At 44.9% G+C, this 22,080-nt stretch overlaps 1 protein-coding gene across 3 annotated transcripts in view; it reads left to right on the top strand.

Annotated features, from left to right (window-relative positions):
* PARVB (parvin beta) overlaps positions 1 to 22,080 on the top strand; it is a 50,847-nt gene that overhangs the window by 7,154 nt on the left and 21,613 nt on the right. Inside the window, exons 1-4 of one of the 3 annotated variants that reach the window (XM_064654090.1) lie at positions 5,137 to 5,220; positions 12,237 to 12,326; positions 14,483 to 14,553; positions 21,594 to 21,696. In XM_064654090.1, the coding sequence (XP_064510160.1) occupies position 5,220; positions 12,237 to 12,326; positions 14,483 to 14,553; positions 21,594 to 21,696 (265 nt within the window). In that variant the 5' untranslated portion in view covers positions 5,137 to 5,219. Of the gene's footprint in view, positions 1 to 5,136; positions 5,221 to 9,846; positions 9,956 to 12,236; positions 12,327 to 14,482; positions 14,554 to 21,593; positions 21,697 to 22,080 lie in introns of those variants that run through there. The other 2 variants (XM_064654089.1, XM_064654088.1) reach the window with 2 other exon arrangements.

The following is a 22,080-nucleotide window of genomic DNA, read 5'->3' as shown; positions in this document are numbered from 1 at the left end:
GAAACCCTGTTTCCCAAAGGCTTCTCCTTGTGCTGACCTCTGCTCATTAGAGCAATCATGACTTCAGCACACCTCCAGGTTCTATGAGCTAACAGGATCTGGGTATTTTTGTTGCAGGAGCCAACCACTTGAAGGTCATCCAGGTTGGATCTCAGGAAAAGGTTCTTCCCCCAGAGGGTGGTTGGGCACTGACCAGGCTCCCCAGGGCAGTGGGCACAGCCCCAAGGCTGCCAGAGCTCCAGGAGGGTTTGGACAGCACTCTCAGGGACAGGGTGGGATTGTTGGGGATAGTCCTGTGCAAGGCCAGGAGTTGGACCTGGATGATCTTTGTGGGTCCCTTCCAGCTCAGGATATTCTGTGGTTCTGTGGTGGCTGTGGTGCACCTGCCCCTGGTGGTTGTCACAGGATGCCTTGGCACCTCTGCCCTGGGCTGAGGGAGGTGTGGTGAGAGCAGGGAAGAAGGGAAGGAGGGGCACTGTGATCAGTGGCAGAGCACTGCTCTTCAAGGGGTTCTTCCAGGCTGCCTTCAGGAAGAGTTCCTGGCTCTGGATCTGCAGGACAGGCTGCTTGGTGGTGGGGAATTCCATCCCCACCAGCACAGGAGAGGGGGATCTAAACCAGCAGTTCTGTGTGAGCAGCAGTGACCCCCATTTGTCTTTGGTGGGGGGCAGAGCATGGAGGGGGTGGGAACAGGAGCCTCTGTGTTGCACAGCTGATGGGCCAAGGGATCTCTCCAGGTGAGGAATGTTCTGCCCAGGTACAGATTTCCTAATTTGTACTGTTCTGTTGGCCAAATAGAAAGCTGCAGCCCAAAACTGGTGGCTTCTATTGTGCATGTCTGGTTTAGCTGGGAAGGTATTGTGGCTGACACGTGTGGATTTGTAATTTGAATCCGCTCAAGTCTTGCTCTGAAAAGCTGATGTGGAGAGAACAAGCACACCTGGCAGCACGTGCTGGCTGAGAGCAGTGGCTCTGTGCACTTTGGACCCTTCAATCACTGTCACTTCATACATTGTCACAATGAAGTTCTAATTATAACCCCTGTACCCGTGATTTGTTTCCATGCACTCTCTGCAGACCCCTCTCCAGAGCCCTTAGGCTGAGAGGGGAGGCCATGGGATGGGATTCTGCTTTTGGCTTTGCTAGTGGTGAGCAAACTGGGAATTGAGTTTTGCCTCTCCAAGTCAGAAGAGGTTTCTTTACAGTCCCCAAGACCTGTCTGGCAAACAGATAAAGCTCTTATAAAATCTCTTTCCAATGTGTGCTGCGTTTTGGTTATAAAACTCCTGGAATTCCAGTTCCTTCTTTAGGACTTCTTTGATTGCGTGGTTGAACCATAATGAAATCCACTGAAAAAAAGAAATAGTGCATTTTCCATTATAGCTGCCATATGGTCTTATTGCTAATTTTTAATTAGCTGAGGTGGTTTCATGCACATTTTATTTGCAGTGAGGAAGGAGACTGAGAACTGGCTGAGGAGATGTCTGTATGGAGGCATGGTGTCTTTTTTACTGTCTCTAAATAGAAAAATGTGTAATCCTCAGAAAGTGTTGTCCCACTAGGTCTGTTTGGCAGATGTATGTATGTGTGCCATTAAACGGAGGCAGACACTTCTGTCATGTTAAAATAGAATAGTGTTGTTTGCTCTCTGGCTTTCCTAGTCCAGCAGATGGATTTGGAGGCTTTGCAAAACTGACTGGATTTTCTTCAGAAATTATAGAATAGGAGAAAGTACCAGGACATCCAGGCTTGTATTTGCTGCTTAACATTCTCCCTCAGGAATAGGGTTACAGAACTGTACCTCGGGATTACTGTTTGCCTTCTTCCCTGTGCATGGCTCCCAGTGCTGTTACGGGGAATTGGTTCCATTGGAAAATTAGGCAGGGTGCAAGAAATGGCTTATTTGCCTCAGTCTTTAGTGATGGACTTAGCAGTGCTGGGTTAATGGTTGGACTCGATGATTTTAGAGGTCTTTTCAAACCTAAAAGGTTCCATTATTCTAAGTGGAGAGTCAAGATCCCTGGCAGACCAAATCTGTAGTGTTAATATTCTACTAAAGCCTGAGGCAAAGAAGGCATTAAGTACTTCAGCCTTTTCCTCAGGCTTGCCGTGTGTTTCATCCCATCCAGTAAAGGGTGAGGATTCTCCTCAGCCCTCCTTTTGTTGCTGATGCACTTACAGAAACACTTATTATTTACCTTCGCGGCAGTAGCCAGATGACATTCCAGTTGGGCTCTGGCCCTTCTGATTTTCTCCCTGCTTAACCTCATGGCATCCTTGCAGTCCTCCTGAGGTGCCTGCCCTGCTTCCAGCTCGCTGTTTTCACAAGCAGCAAGTCCAGCTTGGCACCTTCCCTAGTTGGCTCCCTCACCAGTTTTCTCCCGCACACCCCAGGAACCTCCTGGACTGTTTCCTCTCTGTTGTGTTTCCTGCAGACATCTGGTGAGTTGAAGTGCCCCACATGAACAAAGGCCAGTGGTTGGGAGACTTCTCCTAGAGGCTTATGGAATATTTCATCTGCCTCTTCATCCTGGCTGGGTGGTCCAAAACAGACTCCCACCAGGACATCTGCCTTGTTGGCCTTCCCCCTGAACCTTGCCCATGAACTTTGTCACCATCATTAAGCTCTACACAATCCAAACACTCCCTCACCTACAGGGCAACCTCACCACCTCTCCTTCCTTCCTCTTATCCCTCTCTCTTTCAGGGATCCTTGCTAACTCCTGTGCAAGGATCCTTTTCCCCCTTTGAGACAGGGGCACCCTACGTGTGTCACGTAAACTGACCCATGTTCAAAAAAAATCCAAAATTGTGCTTGTGACACCAGACTCAGAGCCAGGTATTGACCTACTGGCTCTTCCTGTTACTTCCCTCATCATTCTCTGCAACTGGAAGGATAGGTAATTAAATTAGCTAATTAAATAAGCACGTGTAATGGAGCCCTGGCATTGGGAAAGTGGATTTTAATTGTCATGCTCCAAATGGCCCTGCTGTGCCAGAAGCAAAGCAGATGCCTGTGTGGCAGATCTGACGCTGTCTGCCACACAAACTGATGTGGGTTTATTTTTGCATGTGGAAGGGAAGAAGCAATCATGACTCACCTTATCTAATGCAGCAAGCTGGACCTTGGTAGGGCCTTTCCACTGCTGCCTGAGAGAACTGGATGCTTGCTTTTCCTCTGCTCACGCAGGTTCAGACTAAGAAATTCCCTCTTAATTGCTTACAAATGTGCCTGAAGAGACTCCTGTCTTGAAAACACCCCCTTGTAGTGCAGCAGAGCAGCTGTAGCTGCATTAACACAGTGAGGGGCCATAGTTTAAACCATCTCCTTGGACCCTCGGTGTCATTGAGCTTTGTATCAGTTTAGGAAATTAAACTGTGGTGGGTATTGCTCTGCTGATATCTGTAATAAGAGGATTTAGAAGGCTAGGGAGCTCTGCTAGACCTGGGCATGACTCTTGACACTAAAGGTATTTGTTTTATGCTGCTTTTCCAGCTGTTTGTTTCTGACCCCTCAGTTCCTGTCATTTGCATGTTAACAAACACTTCACAGGTACCAACATTTACCAAGCAGAGGGAGAGAAAGCAGCTGGAAACTGAAACAAATGAGGTTCAGTCTGGGCAAAGGGGGGAATTTTTCATGCTGGGGACTGTGAGGCAGTGGGACAGGATGCCAAGAGCCTCCATTCTTAGAGGTTTTAAGATGTGATGCGATAAAACCCTGAGTAACTTGGTCTGATCTCAGGGCTGACCCTGCCATGAGGAGGAGGTTCAGCTGGAGACCCCCGAGGTCGTTTCCACACTGAATTGCCCCCTGATCTTTATGTGGCTCCCTGGCATCTTAGACCCTCCAAAGGCTGGAGTCAGGACATTTCTTAGACAGCGTGAAGTCTGTGGTTTGATGATTTACGAGCATGGGAATGCAGCATTGTGCAGTGGGACTGTGCTTCTCACCACAGCGCTTTGACTTGAGGTACTAGTAAGAGTATAGTATTTTTTTTTTCTGTCTTTTTTGCTTGTCTAACCTTTCAGTGAGGAGAGATTCCATGGATTCCACTGTGCTGCTGCTCTGGCTGCTTCTCTAGTGAGGGCAAGTCCCAGAGGCTGTGGAGTTAGAAAGCTGTTTTGGGATTCACCAATAACTGAGCTTGAAGGCCTTTGAGATGTCTAGCACCACTGAGACCCCACCTTTTCTAGCTCATAGGACCTGATATTACTAGTGCAAAGGCTTAAAAAGAGACCACAGAAAGGCAGGACTGCAAATCCTGTAAAACTCCGGGGTGCTGACTAAGTAAGGGAATAATAACACCTGCAGGGCTTTTTGATACTTGGTGAAATGTAACGTTTGCTCGTGCTTTGGACTTGTTTTGATTCGATTTTTGGCTGGCTGTTGTTTCATAATTGCATTTTGATAGCCCCTGAGGGCTGTGTTTGGGAGACTGGACTGGAATGGCATCTGGAGGCTTGGGCTCCATTCATCCCACACAGTGTTCAGCAGCTCCATTAGGACACGTTGGTGTCTACTTCTGACTTAAACCTGGCAGAGTTAAACATCAAAGTGCTTTTATGGCAGCCACTATCTTCCCTGTACCTTCCCCTCGTGGGCTGGCTTTTGTCTGACTGGGGGCTCTGAGTTCCAGACTTTCTTGTACTGTGAGGTCTGCAGTGCTTATCGCTGCAGTGCTTGTCTTGGCAGGCTCCTCTGGGGCTCAAAGCAGCTAGTGAAATAATTTTCCCCATATGACATGTCTGGAAAGCATTGAGAAAACTCCTTGCATGAGTAACTGCAGTGTATGGTCCATTGAAAACTGTTGAGTGTGTTTAGATTAAAGCTTCCAGTCTGGAGCATGGCCTATCCCTCCCTTGGTCCTGTGCTCAGCTGAACAGGAAAATAGTATTTACCAGCAAACCTTCAACTGCAAATACAGCTGCTATATGTGAGTGTTTTTCAGGGTGTTCCTTGTCTTTCTGGGTGACATTTGGGCCACTCCAGTGCCTGGGCACATGCACTTCTTGTGGTCTGCAGAATCACTTATCGCTGCTTTGTTCTTCCTGTAGAATCATGTTGCACAAGCAGAAAAGTTGCTTTCTTAGAAACTCAAGTCATAGCTGGTGGCCTCCTCTCCATTTGCCTGAAGTTTGCCTGCCAGGCTCTGCCCTGTCAGCTGGAGAAGACTTCCTATTACTGCTTGTGCTCACCTGCCATCACTGCCTTCAGAAGTGAGTCTCCTGCTGTCTCTGTCCCTTGGGGATTTGCTTGGACTGCACCCATTAAATATGGATACCTTAGGCAGTGAGTTGATTCTGGTTTCTGAAGTTGCTTTTAAAGGTCAAAGGAGTCTTGTTTGGTGCTTGGCACCTTGTGGAAATGAGCCTGCTTCATTTGGGATCCTAGACCGAGTTCCTGGGCATGGATGTGCTGTTCCCTGTCTGCTTGTGCCCATCAGCTTCAGATGTGGGAGTACACAAAAACCTTGAAGACTGTATATAGAATACAGTATTTCATGGAGAATTGATGGCAGTAAATTTAAAATGCCTTGCAGGTTTTCTACAGTGGGTGGATTCAGGCTTGAAGTCCCCTTCAGTCCTTTCCTTTTCTTGTCAGACCTTTTCTGTCCCTCTGTTCTCACACGTCAGATTTGACTCCACATCCTTCTTTCAGTTGGAAGTTGTCCTGGTGCTCGTGTGGTGTGTTTGGGAGAACATGAACGTCTACCATTGCTTTGTGGGAATAAATGACCCTTGCCTGGTGTGTTGGGAGGGAATTGTAACCAGGGGGAGGCTGAGAAAGTGTATTTTCTCCATTTTCAAGTAGAACTTGGGGGGCAGAGGGAGAAGTGCAGCTTTCCCTAGTTGCTTTTAGGGTTCTCTCAAGCTGCACTTCTTGCCTGGCTTTTCCCAGTCAAAAAACTTCAGGATTGAAGCAATCTGTTTACGAATTCAGGACAAAGCAAGTGCCAAAGGTACGCTCCGTTCATGTCCTGGAGTGTAAAAGCTGTAGAGTTGTGATGTGTGTTATGTCAGTGCTTGGGAGGGCTGGGTAAGGGGTGGATATCCCCACCTATCACTTTTGTAGGTGTAACATTATAAGTAGTTTGTGGACACTTATTTCTGCTGGTTGGGGGTGTTTGGGTTTTTTTTTGATGGCTTTTTTTTTCTTCCCCAACATCAGCGTTTGTGTGTCTACACAGTGAAAATTAACTTTCTACTGTTTTGCTTTCTTCCCTGGTTAGTTTTCAGGCACACTGTCTCCCCCACTCTGTGCCATAATGTGGCTTCTGCAACCACCAGTGCCAGCAAAAGGGAGGGGATGAGTGGCAGCTGGGGACTGAGGTGAAGTCTGGAGTGTCCCTTTGCTGGCAGCCTGGATCCCTCCCTACCTGATGACCAGCTATGGCCTGAGGCAATAATGAAAGAAATGAGAGACAGGGAATTACAGCAAAGTGATGAATCCCAAGTTTGACTTTTAGCTTTAGTTCCATAGCTCTCTGTATTACAGCCCTTTCCTAAAAGTTGCCTTTTGCTCTACTTTTCCCTTTTTTTAGGTATTTCTGTTTCTTCAGGTAATCATGAGTGCTTTGTCTGTCTACTGAGGCATATAAATAATTTCCTTTATTACCACAGTTCTGCTTTGAATGCAGTCCCTTGATACAGTGCCTTTATGTGGATTTGGTCAAGTCCTTGCCTTTGATCTGCCTGAGATTATTAATTCTCTATTATAATTAATGGAGGCTTTGTGTTTCTCCTGCAGTCTCTGTCAAAAGATCTCAGGGCCTTTCGTACATGTGATTAGTAATGCAGGAGCACACTGGTGACTTGTGTGTGTGTGGTTTGTCTCTAGAAAAGAATCTCAGTGTAGCAGGATATTTGGGGCTGGTTTTTCCTTTAAAAATGCCAGTTTTTGTAAAGCTTCTGTTTGTTAAGTGTTCCTGGAAGGCTTTTGAGTTTTGAAGATGACTTTTCCTGAAAGAGTTTTAGCTGTCAGATGGAAATTCTGGGTGTGTTGGTCCGTGGCAGGCAAACAGAGGAGCAGGTTAAGAAACACTGCAGGGTCTTTACTCACCAAGGACCTGTTGCCTTCTGGTCTGACACTTCCCATGGGAAGTGAGAGCTCCAGCTGATGTTTTGTGCAAGGTCTGGCTGCTTCCTGAGGGGGATTTGTCCTGTGTCCACATCTCTCCTGAGATGTGAGTGAAGGAGGGTCGTGTCACTGGTCTGAAAGGGGTAGGAAGGGTCTGGAGAATGGGCTTTCTATTTTGGGAATGCTTAGCTGAACTCTTAGGATATGAGCTGTAGGCAGGTGAGTCACTGTCTGGAAAAGTGCAGCTGGTCACGGTTTTGTCTCTGGGAATAGCAGGGAAACCTGGGAAGCAGTGAGACTTTGGGGGATGAAGAGAACTTCTGTGCAGGCACGTTTCCCATCTGTGCTGCTCCACCAAAGAGGGTGACAAACTTGCTTGAGCAAATCATCTGTAGTGGAGCCAAGGGTGACAAAGCAGTCTGATAGCTCCCAAAATTCAGGTTTAATCGTGAGATGAGAGTGCATCCTATAAAAGCTCGGCACTGGTTGAATGAGAAGGAGAGCACCATGTACAGAAGCTCATGATCATTGTCACAACAGCTGCTGCTTTCTGTGGGGTAGGATCCAGCCTTGCAGTCAGAAATAACCAGATCTAAAATTAAGTAGCATTTACCATCTGTTTTTGTGAGACACAGGGGCTTGAGGTCAGTTTTTTAATAACAAGGCAGTGGATGGCAAAGACTTAAGTGGACTCTACTGTTGTTGGTGTCTTTTAAAATTATACTAAGATTATTAATAGTGAAGGTAGGAAGGATCGAGCTTGATATCAGCTTGCTTTCTTTTAGAAAGGAGAAAACAGGGACGTCTTCTCTTTTTATAGCACTCCTGCTGACTTTAAAGGCCATTTCCTGACTTGGGGGAAGTCCTTGACAGCTCTGGTGGCGTTTCCAACTTTGTTCAGCTAATTCCTTCTGTTGTGTGCAGTTTGTGTGCAGTCCCATGGTCTGAGACAGCCTGCCTGGCTTACAGATGTAGTGCTTTATAGCATGTGTATGTGATCTGCTCGTTCTGGTAATTTGTTTGAAAGGCCAGCACAGCTTCCAGTGTGACTAAACCATGTCTGACTGCTGACACTGCCAGGAGATTGTCAAAACATCTGAGGGCTGCCAGGAGCCCTTGCTGCTTTCCTGGGGGCCGGTAGAGAAGCGACCTTTTCCATGTGAATTTAAATTTCTAGTTGAAAATGTAATTCTAGTGGAAAATGTGGGTTTTTTTCCGAAAGCCTTGGCCACTAGCCCGTCCCTTTGTTACATTTGGATTTTGGTAGTGCTGGCTGATGGGGTGCTGAAATGGCTCAGGGGGCTGGTGCTGCCTGGTGACTGAGGATCTGCTCAGAGAGGATATCTCCAGCCAGAAGGGAGGGAGGGTCTGCAGACACCCTGGAGAAATCATAGCTAATTCTGCCAGATACCTTTCCAAGGCATCATCTTTCAGTGCCTGTAGTTACACCTGACTTGCCCTGTGTGAGTTCCCAGCTCAGTCATTTAGATCATCAGCAAGTTTTACCTTAAGGCCGTGACCATTTTGTAGAGCGTGTGTTGTGGGTCATGGGCAGGAGAGCATTCCCTGGATGCTGGGGCTGCTCCTTTCAGTTCTGAGGGACTCCTCTGCCCTGACATTACTAGCAGGAGCAGACAAACCCACCAGGGGCAACAGATGCTTGGAAAGGTTCTGCTGGGGACCGTCCTTGACTAAGTGATGCTGCTTCAGCCTGTACTCACCTTCCTTCCCCTTCCTGCTTCCCTTTGCTGCAGGTTTCCTCTGACAGATCTGAGATGGAATGATCAAGCTTTAGAGAAAAGTGTTTTACACCAATCTCAGTCAGAGAGCAAGGGACTGTACCAGCATAACAGGGAAGATGTTCCCCGTGGGGAGGGGAAGGGGAAGAGAAGGAGCCCTGTGAATGGGCAGGTGGAGTGTGGGCAAGGAGCAGTAATAGCTCATGTGGGACCTGCCCTGACTAAAACCTGTTGAGCAAGCTTTGCTCTACCAGTCAAATGCCCTCTTGCATGGATAAACCTCACAGCAGAGCCACTGTTGCCAGTAAAAAGTCGAGGAGGAATAATGCCCATAGTATTTTACAGTACGTTTGGGTTGGTGAAAGCAGGGGCTGAAAGCCATTCTTTGTTGTAAATTTGCATTAAAATACTGATCAGGGTCTTCTCAGAAATGAACCTGTTACTCCATCCTGACCATTATTTTAACTGCCTCCCCTTGCTCCTTTGTGGGCTCTCTGGTTTTTTTTCCAGTGTTGTGGCTCAGTTTCCTTTTCCTGCTTCTGTTCCTTTGCTCAGCAGTGATAAGTGAATACTGGGGAGGGAGTGAGCAGGGAAAAAGCCCTCAACGTTGTTCAAGTGCAGAGTGAAAGAGAAGAGTTCTGGAGTGCTGCAGATGGGGAGTACCCTGGCAGGTTCACATCCCTGCTTGCACTTGCTTCTCTGTGTGCCGGTGTTGCTCTGTGAACCTGTGTGTTCCTGGGGCAACCTGTGGGAAACCCAACCCCAGAGGGTGGAAAGTACTCTCTTGGGAAGCTCCTTGCAGAGAAAACACCATCTTTGAGGTGCCTGCTTAAGAGCCAAGGCAGGTGCTTGGCTATCAGTGGGACAGGGAGGATTCCTGGCTGGCAGTCCGTGGCCAAGCGCCGTGTCCTGCTGGCCTCCCTTCCCCCAGCAGCTGGGAGCCTCTCTCAGTGCCTCCTCCTGTGTCACCGTGCCCAAATTAGCAGAGCTTTGGCACTCTGGGGGTGGCAGTCCCTGTTATCCAGTTGCTGCCATTCCATCAGTGTCCAGACATCCCGTGTGCTTCCCCTGTGACCTGCCTGTGCTGCCGGGGCCGGGATGGCCGGGCTGCTCTGCAAGAGGCGCAGAAAAGGAGGTAGGAAAGTTCCCTTTGTGGCAGGAATCTCTCCACGAGCTGTCTGTGCAGGCTCTGTGCAAGCAGCTCTCCCTGGGCAGCACGTTTTGGGAGGTTATTTCTGCTGAAAGAGCTCTGCTTTGCCAGCGACAACAGGAAAGGATGTTTTGGTCCTATGGGATCTGGCCCAACTTCGCTGGATCTGAAGGCAGCCACAGGGGTTATGTAGCTTATCCTGAGGGATAGGGGGCTTAATACACAAAATTGCATTCATGTTTTCTTTCAGTTCAGTAAATTGCTCAGAAACAAGGACTTCTTGTTAAGAGGAGTAGAGATAGTTTTTCTGTTAAGATGTAAGAGCAGGGGTATCACCTTGATTGAGCTTCTGTGAATAAAACTAGTTTAGCTGCATTTTGAAAGTATTCTGGCTTGAAATGAGTGCATCATTTTGTTCATATCCACATATCCACTGCCCAGAGGTACTTAGGAGCTCTCTTGTGCATTTGCACAGCATTAGGGATGATGATGCCCTGAACTTACTGTACACTTGGCATTCCCAGAATGACAGCCCTGCTGTAATAATGAAAAGAGAGTTTGTCTAGAAACAAGACTGATACTTCCAAAATAAGCCTGGGCATTTCTAGTCCTAGCAAGGTTTAAAAAAATCTTACTTATTCAGTTCCCACATGAATTTTCTTGTGCCTCGTGGTGACTGTGTCCCTGTTGGCATCACAATGTAGGAGCTGTTGGGGTGAGAAAGCTCTGGTTGGGTGTCCTGGGTAAGGCTGGTTTCATCTGTTGCATGAGGCCTCTTTGCTCCCTGACTGTTTTTTGCTTGTAGAGTTTTTCAAGAAAATGAGAATGAGTGCAGAAAAGGGGTAATTAAGAATTCTTTTAGTAACATCTTTAATCAGGAGGTTAAATAGCCTGCAGATGTTGCGTTCTATTTGTAATTGTTCTCACTGCAGAAGGTACAGCACAAAGAGCTGGCAGCCCCCTTTCCCTCATGAACCACGGTTCATAGACCATCAGCTCTCAAAATGTGAGGCTGGTGTTTGTTGCTTGCAGAACATGAGGACAAAATGCCATAATTGAGGATTTTAGTGATGCTCAGTGTCACGCTGCGAACCAGAACTAAGTAACCTCTTTGGGGCTGCAATTAAGAGACGTGGTAACTTGTTTTAAGCACCTGCTTCAGTTCTCTGTGAGAGAAGGAGTGGAGATTGCAGTGTGTTCTTCTTCCCTGTCCTCCTCTGTGGCAGTAGGATCCCTGTGTTTTCCAGGAAAAAAGTGAGTCCTCATGCAGGATTTTGTACCTTTGCAGGCTGCATGCCCGCGGTTTGATTTTCCAGGGGGAAAGGGGAATAATGACTGCTCTGGAAGGAAGAGCTTGCTGGGATACTGTCACTATTAGTTAACTGTTCCTCCTTTTTTTTTTTTTCCTGAGAAAAGTTTGTCTAGCAAACTGTATTTATTTGGAAGTCCTTGTTTTCCCTGAAGAGAGTTTGGGACTTGGCCCCTCCCAAAGGAGACTGCAATACCCCAAATGCTGCCACAAATGATTTTACCCCATCCTAACACAGAACTGTCTTTGTATCTCCTATTTCACATGCATCTATTTCAGTGTCCTGGCTTATAATAAATGTTATCTGGATTTAGGGGGAGATGTGCCTTGGAAAGTGTAAAAGTGTTCCAGCATTGCTGCTGCTTTTCTTACTGTCAAGCTCTGTGAAGATACTAAAGACCTATTCAGTTCTTGTCCTCAAGTTCATTTCCTCCCATGTGGCAGGATGTAGGGAAGTATTTTAACAGCCATTTTATTTATGAAGAGTACTTTCCTGACTTTCCCAAATGAGAGTTGCAGGTTTAGGATAAAAGCTTGAAATAAAAAGTTTCGGATTTGTGCTCACCAGATCGTGGTACATCTGTTTTTATCCTGTGGAAATCCTGGAATTAAATACATTTTCACCCTGATTTTGGTAGGTCTTCCTGGAAGCCTCTGAGGCTTTAATAGGGCCCCTTCCTTGGGGAGAAACAAGCACCCTGGGCTTGTTCTTACCACAGGATTGGGTTTCTTGCAAGAAGTTTCCAGCCAGTGGTGTGGTAGCTCTGTTTAATGGGAAGCTATAAAAGGATGTTCCTTTGATTTTATTTTCCACTGTGGCTGCAGTTCTTCATGCCATAAACTGTGGTCCTGTTTTGAAATGGATCTACCAGATGTTTTCTTTTACTATGAGTACTCCAGTCCACCAACTTTACGTTTATTACACTCTTTCTCTCTGTTTTTTTCCCCTCTGTTCAGTGAGTGACCTCCAAGAAGAAGGTAAAAATGCTATCAATGCACCAATGAACCCAAGCACCGTGGACATCCATCCAGAAGATACACTATTAGGTAAAGTTTTCATGCTGCAGACCTTGACTAAGGTAGTTTCTGGACTCTCTCCCGTGTCCATCCCCATCCCACCTCTCTGAGTCCCCACAAGAGCAACAGCATAATTTAACAGCAAAAAGCGTTTAAAACTTGTTGTCTCCCCTGGCCATATGTCTCTTGATCTACAGAATTAGTTGAAGCAAGCTGTCATGGAGACAAATAATTAAATTAAAACCAGGAAAGTGTTAGTCATTTGGATTTTCTGATTAGGAGAGTAGGAGGAAATGCAAAGTACTTTTCTTCTGAGACGTGGGCAAAGTGTTGACTGCTCTGTGTGTGTGTCTGTCTGTCTGTCAGGGGTGTCTCAGTGATTTCTTCTGGATGCCACTAGAGCTGTGTGTGAGTTTAGAAGATGAAGGACCACTGCTGAAGGCTTGTCATGCAGAGACATGATCACTGGTGAACCTCAGCCTGAGTTCTGTGGTGAATCATGTGTGGGTCAAACACTGTTCAGGGTTAACAGTATTTTGGGTGTGTAGTGGGTGTCACTTCCTTGTGATAGAATGCTTGACTCATCCTAGGCAATAATGGGGAAGTAAAGGAGCAGGGGGTAAAAAAGCAGCAATAGAGTTTTTCATAGGTTTAGGGAAATTTTTCATTGTTCAGATAGCAGGGCCTTGCTTTTTTAATAACTGTCAGGGGCCCTGGAAAATACTGAACCCAAATGTGTGGGTGAAGTCTGAGACAACCAGTTAGATGGTGTAGTCAGTCTGGAATGTCATGTTTCCCATGTTACAGCAGGAAACAGCCTGGCACTGCCATAGGAAGTCACTTCAGGCTGGTCATGGTCAGGATTTAAAGTGTGGCAATGGCCTGACCAGTGGTGATACCAACACCCTCCTTTATTGTCATGGTAGAAGGAGTTGAGAAATCAGTAGGAAAATACGACATCATATGGCCTGTCTACACTCAATTAAAGATAAATCCATGGGGTCCATCAATAATAATTTAGCTGAAGAGACGTGGATCTCCCTGGGAAGCTGTGCCACTGCCACCCATCCTTGTGTTCCTCTTGAGCAGTGCCACTGAAAGGAGCAGCTCTAACCTGGATCACAGCTCCCACTTGGCTACTCAGGGAGCTTCTTAAAAGGAAGGGCTCAGGGAGGCACCTGCAACTTAAAAGCAAGCAGCAGAATTTAAAACAAGAGGCTTGCTCCAGCTGCGTCCTAAATACTGGTACCCATATCTGCAGTAGCATAAAAACATGTCCATGAAGAATGAAAGTTTCAAAAGCTTCGCTGCTGGCTGTCATCCTAAACATAATTAGGGCAAACAAACTGTAGGAATGGAGTCACAGGCTTTGAAAACATACCTTAATGTTTCACAGAAGTGGCAGATTCCTCGGGGTTTCTCACGTGTCCGTGTGTGCTGTTGTGAAGGTAATTCTGCCAAAGGTTTGGTTTTTAGCCTTATTGAGCTCAAGTGGATTTTGCTACCAACATTTCATCCCTTTTAAAAATCACTCTTGGTGTTCATGCCTCTCACACTGGTCCTTCTGGCCACTGGAGAGCACTTGTCACATATCTTCATCTCAGCAGCAGAAGAAGTAGAAGACTTTACACCTGCAAAATCTTATTTTATGTTCTTCCCCCACACACAAGTACTGATAAAAAGTGGGGTAATTTTATTTTCCAAAGGTGAGGGAGTTCCTGCACTCAGGGCCACATCTGACCAAGTTTCAGGGAACCAGAGAACGGAGGCACAAACACTCAGCCCAGTTTCACTGGTTGTAGTGCCATAAACTCAGGTGCTGTCATTTGGGACAGGTGTTTTCAAACAGGAGTGAAATCCAAATCTAGGAGAAGGAGAAAAGTAGTTGACTGCACTTTGTGCTGTGCTGTTATTAACATGCCCCACATGAGGACAGTGATTTTTCTGAAGCATTCTGCACAGAGCAGGGGAGATCAGTGGAAACAATTTTATTTTAGGGAAGTAGGGCTGTGTTATCTTTCTGTGTGTCCCTAAAATTGCCTGTCACTGATCATCAGGCACTCCCTTGCTAAAATGACTGGGCACTGTCACTTGTCCATCAGCTGACAGGCCCCTCGATGAGTAGGAGTTGTTGCACTGTTTGTTTGGAGTTGATCCCACTGATGTTTCCCATTTTCCTTGGGCAGAGGAGAACGAGGAGCGCACCATGATTGATCCCAACTCAAAGGAAGACCCCAAGTTCAAAGAGCTGATCAAGGTAGGAGATCAAAGTTTTGTCCTCCTTCAAATCTTTAACGAGTGAGCTGGAGTGATTTGCAGTTAAAAACCTTTAAAATCAGAACCACAATAAACAGCAGCTTGTTACTGCAAAAAACTGAGGTAAAGGTCATTGACAAGGGAAGGCTGAAAGCAACAGTGAGAGAGACACAAACATGTCAGAGTGCCCTGTGTTGTGGCCTCAGTTTACTTCCCACTACACTTTCTCTTTATTGTTTTGAAGTAATTATAAAAATTATTTTTGTTAGAAACAACAACACACCTGTATCTGGGTGGGACTGAAAATTTGGGGTAGTGTATTCTGTTCTCCACACAGGGGTTGAGCTGTGGCATATTCCCCTCTGGAGTCCTTGTGCACCCTGACTGCACACACGTGGCTCACAGAACGCCTCAGCAAACTGCTCATCTCTAAAACAAGCCCAGTGATCTCTTATTATCACTGCAATAACATCTTTAGGGTTACAAAACCACATCAAACCGACTTCAGCAAGGAGCCATGCTCAGATTTTGTGGTTATCCTAATTCACCTGGATTACATTGTGGTTTTAAATGAAGTGAATTTGCACATTCTTTCTTTGTTAGCACCTAAATCCATTAATTCTCTCAAAAGGTGCAGTGGTCTTGCATCACTCTTCCCACATGTAATGTGGTTTCTTTGCAAGTGGAACAGTGATATTATCTTGGATAATACAGCTGAACAGGAGTTGTTGCAGTGAAGGAACCAGATGCTCTCTGTGGTGCAGGAGACTTAATGCTGAGATCACAATTGCTTCTAAATCAGGAATTTTCCTGTTTTTAATGAGAGTTGGTGAGTCCTACCCAGATGTCATAGTCCAGCAAGGTTATATTTCTCAGATTAAAAGCCTGAAAAGCTCCAGGAGCAGAGAAATCCATGGCTAGAGCAGCACTTGAGAACGTGTCTTGAGTGCTTACAGCACGTTGCAGAGCCAGGCTCTGGGTCACCAGGCCAGTTTGCACTTGCACAAAGAGAGAGGCCGTGGAACTGGAGATTGTTTCCTTGGGATCCTCCTCAAAGGAGAGATGTGTCCTGTAGAGAGCCTGTGTAATTTAGGTAATTGCTAATTATCAGTGTACCTCTCAGCAATTAAGAGTTTTTGCAGAGATTCAGCTGTGTTGGTGTGAATTCACACTGTGCTGGTGGGAATCTCCAAGGCAGGCAGAGGTCTGAATTATGTTTGCAGAACTTATTTGAGGGTACAGAGTTTGGATAATGCAAAAAAATGAGCAATTTGTTCCTTGTTTTCTGTTCTTCCGTGGCTAATGGCGTTTTCCAAGAGCCCCAAGTAAGTAATTTGCTGTCCAGAGCCAGCAGGAAAGGCTGCCTGCCCCACAGAGCTTGAAATGAAAGATCTCCACGGACTGGAGAGGAGCGAGAACTTGAATAGAGGGATGTTGTTACAGTTCAGAGTGGCTCCCTCTGTGTTTTCCCCTCAGAGAAGAATGTGTCAATAGCAGCCACAGAGCCCTCATGCCTTTGGAAATTTGGCAGCCTGGCTTGGTTTGGTTGGTGCCAGCCCAAATCCCTGTCAGCACCAGAGTCAGACGTGCCAGTGCTTTGCCATCCCTGACTCTGAGTGTGTCTGCTCTGGCAGTTGGGTGAGAGGATCCCAGAGCAAGGAAGCAGCAGAGAGATCTGCTGCTGGTGCTGCTTCAGCGCCCCTTTGTCTCCACCAAATGTTGGTTTAATTCCCACTGACCTCACGCCACAGGAATTATGTGCGTTGTGGATCGGGCCTTGGGAAGGGATTCTGACTGGGACACAGGTTGTGGAGCAGTGTGGTAACGTGGAGGGAGCAGCAGAAGAAAAACACAACCAAAAGCCTCATTCCTCACTCTTATTATTATTATTAAAGCAAATATACGGCGAATCCCCTTGCTGAAGGCTGCTTAGTTGAGGATGCAAAAGTGCCTGCTTTAAGTCTTCTTGCACATATGAAAAACATTATGCCTGGAAGTGTTGTTTGTTACCATCATGCACAATATTCTAAAAACAGACACGGTGTTCAACTAAGTTCCCTCTGTGGCCAGCAGCCTTTTCTTCCTCACTCCATTTGCTCTGTGTGTAGTCAAAAGTTTGGTACGTGGCTGAACAGACCTAAAGGTGAAAATACAGATGAGGGAAAGGCATGAGTTATTGGTTTTATTTATATATATATGTGTGTATAAATATTTTATTCACAAAATAGTCTATTTCTGGTGTCTGAAATGTGTGACTTCATGTCCTCATTGCCCAGTATTTGCCGAATGCACAACTAACTTAAAGTAAGCATTTCAATTATAAGTTTGGGCTGTTTTGTGATTAGAGATGTCCTGTGATATGTTGTTTCTTCTTTTATACTTCAGAGTCAGGGTTTTATTCCATATATTATTGTTAATCTGATTAAAATTCAGTTTCCATTAATATATCAAGTTCCTCTGGCTGGTCCATGTCACTAATTGTAAAGAGTGCTTGAGGATTCTTCTAGCTCTCTTTTGAATACTTCAAAAAAAAGTTGCTAATCTACGTGTGCTTTCCTTGGTGTGTGTTTCTCTGTGTGTGTTTCTTTGTGTATTGTGTATAAAGGTGGAGGGAATCTTTTTTCCTCCTCCTGGTTCAGATATGGCTGAAGAGTAAAAGTTCCAAAAAGCTTCATTGCTGGTTGCCATCCTAAACGTAATTGGGTTAACAAACTGTAGGAATTGAGTCACAGGCTTTGAAAAGATACTTCAGCATTTCACAAAAGTGGCAGATTTCCTAGATGTTTCTCATTTGCAGTGTTTCAGTAGGAAAAATACAAAAAAAAAGAGCTTCTACTGATTGAATACAAAATTTAAGAGCAGCAGCCTGCAAGAGTTGGGTCCTGTCTGAAAGTGCCTTGACAAAAGGCAGCAAGTCACAGTTGCAAGATGTTTTCCCTCCCTGCAAAGTCTTCTGTGAGATTGGCTGATACTGCTACAACTTTTGGCCTCTAAAGCCTCATCTAAACTTCATACAGATCCAAACACTGCTGCTCTACATGCTGCCTGAAATGAGTAAACATTCCCACTTGTGGTAAAATATTCGGTGTCCTAGAGGATACTACCTTTCTCCATGTCTTAATTTTATGGCTTTTTGAGATTTGCTGAGGTGAAGAGAAAAGCAAAAAGGTGCCACTGTCCTTTTGGGAGGGTTTCACATGTGCCCAGATCAAACTGTGCTTTCTAAGTGCTCTTTTGGAAGGAAGCAGCCTTCTCTTGGTTTCCAGGCTGCCAGTGCTTTGTGGTTAGTCCACAGGCATAAAAATATGAATTTTTAGTAGTAATTTCCCTGCTCAACCCTGAAGCCAGTCGAGCTTCCACAGCTTTGATCTCTGCTTCCTGATTCCCCCAGAAGGTGAGGGGAAGAGGGTCACTGAAACCAAGGTTTTCCTTCTTTGCTGTTTTTGGTGACTGGGCTTCCTGTTTTCCCGTTGTGCCAGATGTGTTCATGTGTTTTGTGGTGTTTTTCCTCTTGTCCATGTGTGCAGTGGTGACTGGGGGGGTCCTTCTGCCCTTGAACTCCCCTCAGTGCCGGGGGAGCAGCCAGCCTGCAGAACAAAACCTGGTGGAGTTTGATGGAAAAAACCCCTCTTTCATCAGCTAAACAAACAAGTTGTCCTAGCCAGGCTCGTTTTTCCTGCTGGAGTTCCAGCCCTCCTTTGTTTCAGCTGTCTGCCTCGTGGCCAGTTCCAGTCTCCAGCCCACTAATGCGACGTGGCTGGTGTGAGCAGACACTTGGATTCGTCTGGAAAGCGAGGCAATAAAGAGATGTGTGAGAATTGAAAGCACTGTTGGACATTTTATTACAAACATATGTGTCTGAGCACTTGACACGGGTCAGAAGTGATTTGTGGGAGCGTGGATGTGCGTGACATCTCAGTCATGGTTATTGTGTTTATAAAACCACGCTGCTAATCCCAAACACTATGGAAAAGCAGCTTTTTTGTGAAGTAAAATTAAGTGACCTAACAAACGTTTCTGTGTACTGAAAAAGAAGATGAGTCTCAGGTGCATTGAAAATCATGTGGGATGTTGGAGTGGCTTCTCCAGGAGGAAGGAGAGGTGCAGTTAAACATATTTTCATGCATAGGAAAAATTCTCTCTCTGCTCCCCACCAATTTCTCTGGGCCTGTATCAAGCTGTTTAAATTTTTAGACATTCAGTTTATTGACTGTTTTTCTACTCTTGCATGAAGGAGGCACTACAAAGAGACTTTCTGGGAGCAGAGTCGCAAAGTATTTCTGCATGTCCTTCATTTCAGTAAGCAACTTGGTGCTTTATTTCCTTTGTAAAAGTTAAAAAAATCTGTGCAGAAAGATCTTTCCAGGCTCCTAATGAAACATAATCCAGAAATCATGAGGTGGAGCAGCAAATCTTGGGGGTTTGTTTGGGATTTTTTTAATTATAGCACTTACCGGTCTTCAATGGCTGTTACAAAACAAAAAAAAGGATTTTTTTTCCTTAAATATAAATTGAAAATTCATTTTTTGTAGTGGAGCTGGAGTTGTACTCTGTGTACTGAAGAAGTTAGAATGTTCTTTGGGATATTTTTCTTACATTCGTGTGCTGAAATAGTAAAAGAATAAAATAACCATGGCTAGACCTTGTTTAATTTGTATCTCTTTTATGTACTTTTTTTTATCTAAAGTTTTCAGTGCTAAATTTTTGTGAAACATTTAATTAGCACATAGTGTAAGTATTTCCCTTTTTTAACACCCTCTGTCCAAAGCCACTTCATGATTTCTTTGTGCCTACACTCTTGTAAATGGGATGTTGGGCCCCATATTAGAAGGTACTTCCAGAGTTTTATTCTTTTATTTTTAATTCCTTGGCATTTTCTGGATTCTGGCTTCAATACCATTTAGCATGAGACAGACAAAATAAAATGTTAATTAATGGTTTCAAGTAGTTCAGCATCCTGAGCCTTCCTTTAACAAGGCTTTTGAGGACTTCTTGAATTCCAGCCTCTTCTTACAGGAACTGTAATGAGATCTCATTATCAAATGATAATTTCAGCTGGACTTCAGGTAATTTTGAGAAGTAAATGTCACGGCAGACCTAAGTCTTTTGGGATTTTGATTTCTTCAGTTGTTTTCCTGTGGATGTGTATGTGTGTCAAACTTGTATCATTTTGGAATGGGGACGAGAAACTGCCTTGTTATTTAGGACTCGTTTTTCTGGCGAACTTTTTGAGGTGAAAATGTTACTGTGCTTCTCACTGTCTTCCAGCTGTGGTAATCCTAACTTGGGTCATGTCTCTCTCCAACCCTTTACCACAGGTGTCCTCCTATCCCTTGGAAAAGGTTGAAAAATACAGGAGTAGCTGATTGGAGTTTTCTCTGCTAACGTGGTCGTGGTTCCCCACCTGCAGAGCAGAGCTCTGCCAACTCTTTTATTTTAGGCTGCATCTTCTTGCATTTCTTTTGCTGATACTGAATAGGGAATAACTTACCAGAAAACCTTTTATTTGCAGTGAAAGCTCTTTGGAGGAGTCATTTTTATTACTGAGATTTTTAGAGGGCCAAAGTGATTTACACACATGAGCACTGATGCTGATCAGTGAATTGATTGATTGCCACATCTCCCAGCTAAAATTTGCCACTTACATACTGTTGCTTACTGTTTTTAGAGCTGACTTTCATCCCTGCAGGTTTTCAGAGTGTTTTTGAAGTACTAAAGATATGGCATTAGTATTTCACGTTGGGATTGTAAACTTCTTTGTGGACACTTTGTGGACACAGTTTTTCTGTTCCTAGAAAAACTTCCTTGAGGTTTGTAGACTGAATGAACATCAGTAGCCAGCCTGATTTACTTAAATGTCCTGGTGACCAATATATTCAAATACAGGATTCCCAAGATGGGTGTTTTCCAGTGCAAGACTGTCTACTGCTTTGTTTTGCAATTTTTTTGTATGTTAGACCCCCACATTTTCTTTGTGATCATGGCTGCCAAGAAGAGGCAAAGTGTGGTGTCTAGTCAGAAAATGAATTTAGATAGTCCTCAATTTTATATGAAGCAAATTAAAAACTGCAGAATTTTTAAATGAAGCTCATTGTTTTAGGTGGCTCTGGTTAATGGCTTTGTCATGTCTGTGGTTGGCAATATTCTCCTCCTCCTATAGAACCAAGGAATTAGCAGGAATTAACACCGTGTCTCTTCCCACAGAACTATATTATTTTTGCAGAAGCAATTTAATTTTCCACCTAATAAGTTGGAGGAAAGCACTACTGCCAGCGTCAAACAGAGGCTATTTTTCCTCTGACTGTTTGGAAATTATTATCTTTGGCACCTGCAAAACTTAACTCAGTTCCTTTGCTTTTTAAAGGTTCTCTGTCTTCATTCCTGTTTTGCAGGTGATTGAATGGTTATCACAGCTATGGTATTCAGCATATTGGGACTGTTATAGGTTGTGGGATGGTTATTGGACCAGTCTGACCAAGATTTTAGTCCTGGACTTCTGTATTCTGCACCAGCCTAAGATAAAAAATGCCTTGTCCTCTTGCTAAGGACAGAGATCCAGCTACTGGGCCTCCTGAGCTGTTGTTTGTAAAAGTGGTCACTCTGTCCCTTCTGAAGCTCTTCTTTCTGGCACATTATTCACATTTATTCAGGGAGATAAATAACAGTAGGAGCATGGGACTGTTGGCATCTCTTGCCAGGTCTGCTGTTCACAGAGAAACAGGTTTTTGGGACCTGAAGAACACAGACTCCAGTAAAGGCTGTTGCTGCAGAGCTGCCTGTTGTTATTTGCTGTGGAATTGGTGCCATAAGGAGATGTTCTACTGAGGACAAATAGAGGGCACTAAAATTGCCATGCTGTCAAGACCTGAGTTAAAAATCATAAGGGACAAAGAGATGCTTTTACTCCATTGTTTTTATCTCGGGTCTTATTTGGAAACAGAAAAGCTTATGGTTACTTTTGCTGTGTTTTATATTCCTGATGATATGAAAGTATTTCAGTCATTATTTTTAGACATTTGCCTCCTTCTTCTGTCCTTCCAGGTTCTGATTGACTGGATTAATGATGTGCTGGTGGAGGAGAGGATCATTGTCAAGCAGCTCGAGGAGGACCTTTATGATGGGCAGGTGCTGCAGAAGCTGCTGGGTGAGTTCACACAGGAGAAGGTGCCCCCCAAAAACTGGAAGGGGCCCAAAATTAATCTCTTCCAAAGCTGCAGGGAGCAGCAGGGCTGTGCAGTAATGCACCACCCCACCAGGGATGCACCTTCTTTCAGTGATAGCTGCAGTGTCAGCTTCTCCATCTGCTGGGAAGGCAGGAAATCCAGAGAATTCCCAGGTTTCATGGACTAACAGAAAAACATCTGAAATAATTTAAAATAATATTTGCGTGTTTTGGTAGTCGGTTTAGAAAAGATTAAAAGGCATCTTGGCTAAGCAACATTTTTCCCATTAATATTATTCAGATATTGATAAAAAATTCCTACTTTAGCTTCATAGAAACAGTCAAAATGTTCGAAGTATTTGTGAG

This window comes from Pseudopipra pipra, chromosome 5 (genome assembly GCF_036250125.1).
Source record: "Pseudopipra pipra isolate bDixPip1 chromosome 5, bDixPip1.hap1, whole genome shotgun sequence".
NCBI classification, from domain to species: Eukaryota; Metazoa; Chordata; class Aves; order Passeriformes; family Pipridae; genus Pseudopipra; species Pseudopipra pipra.
This window is presented reverse-complemented; position numbering and strand designations above follow the sequence as displayed.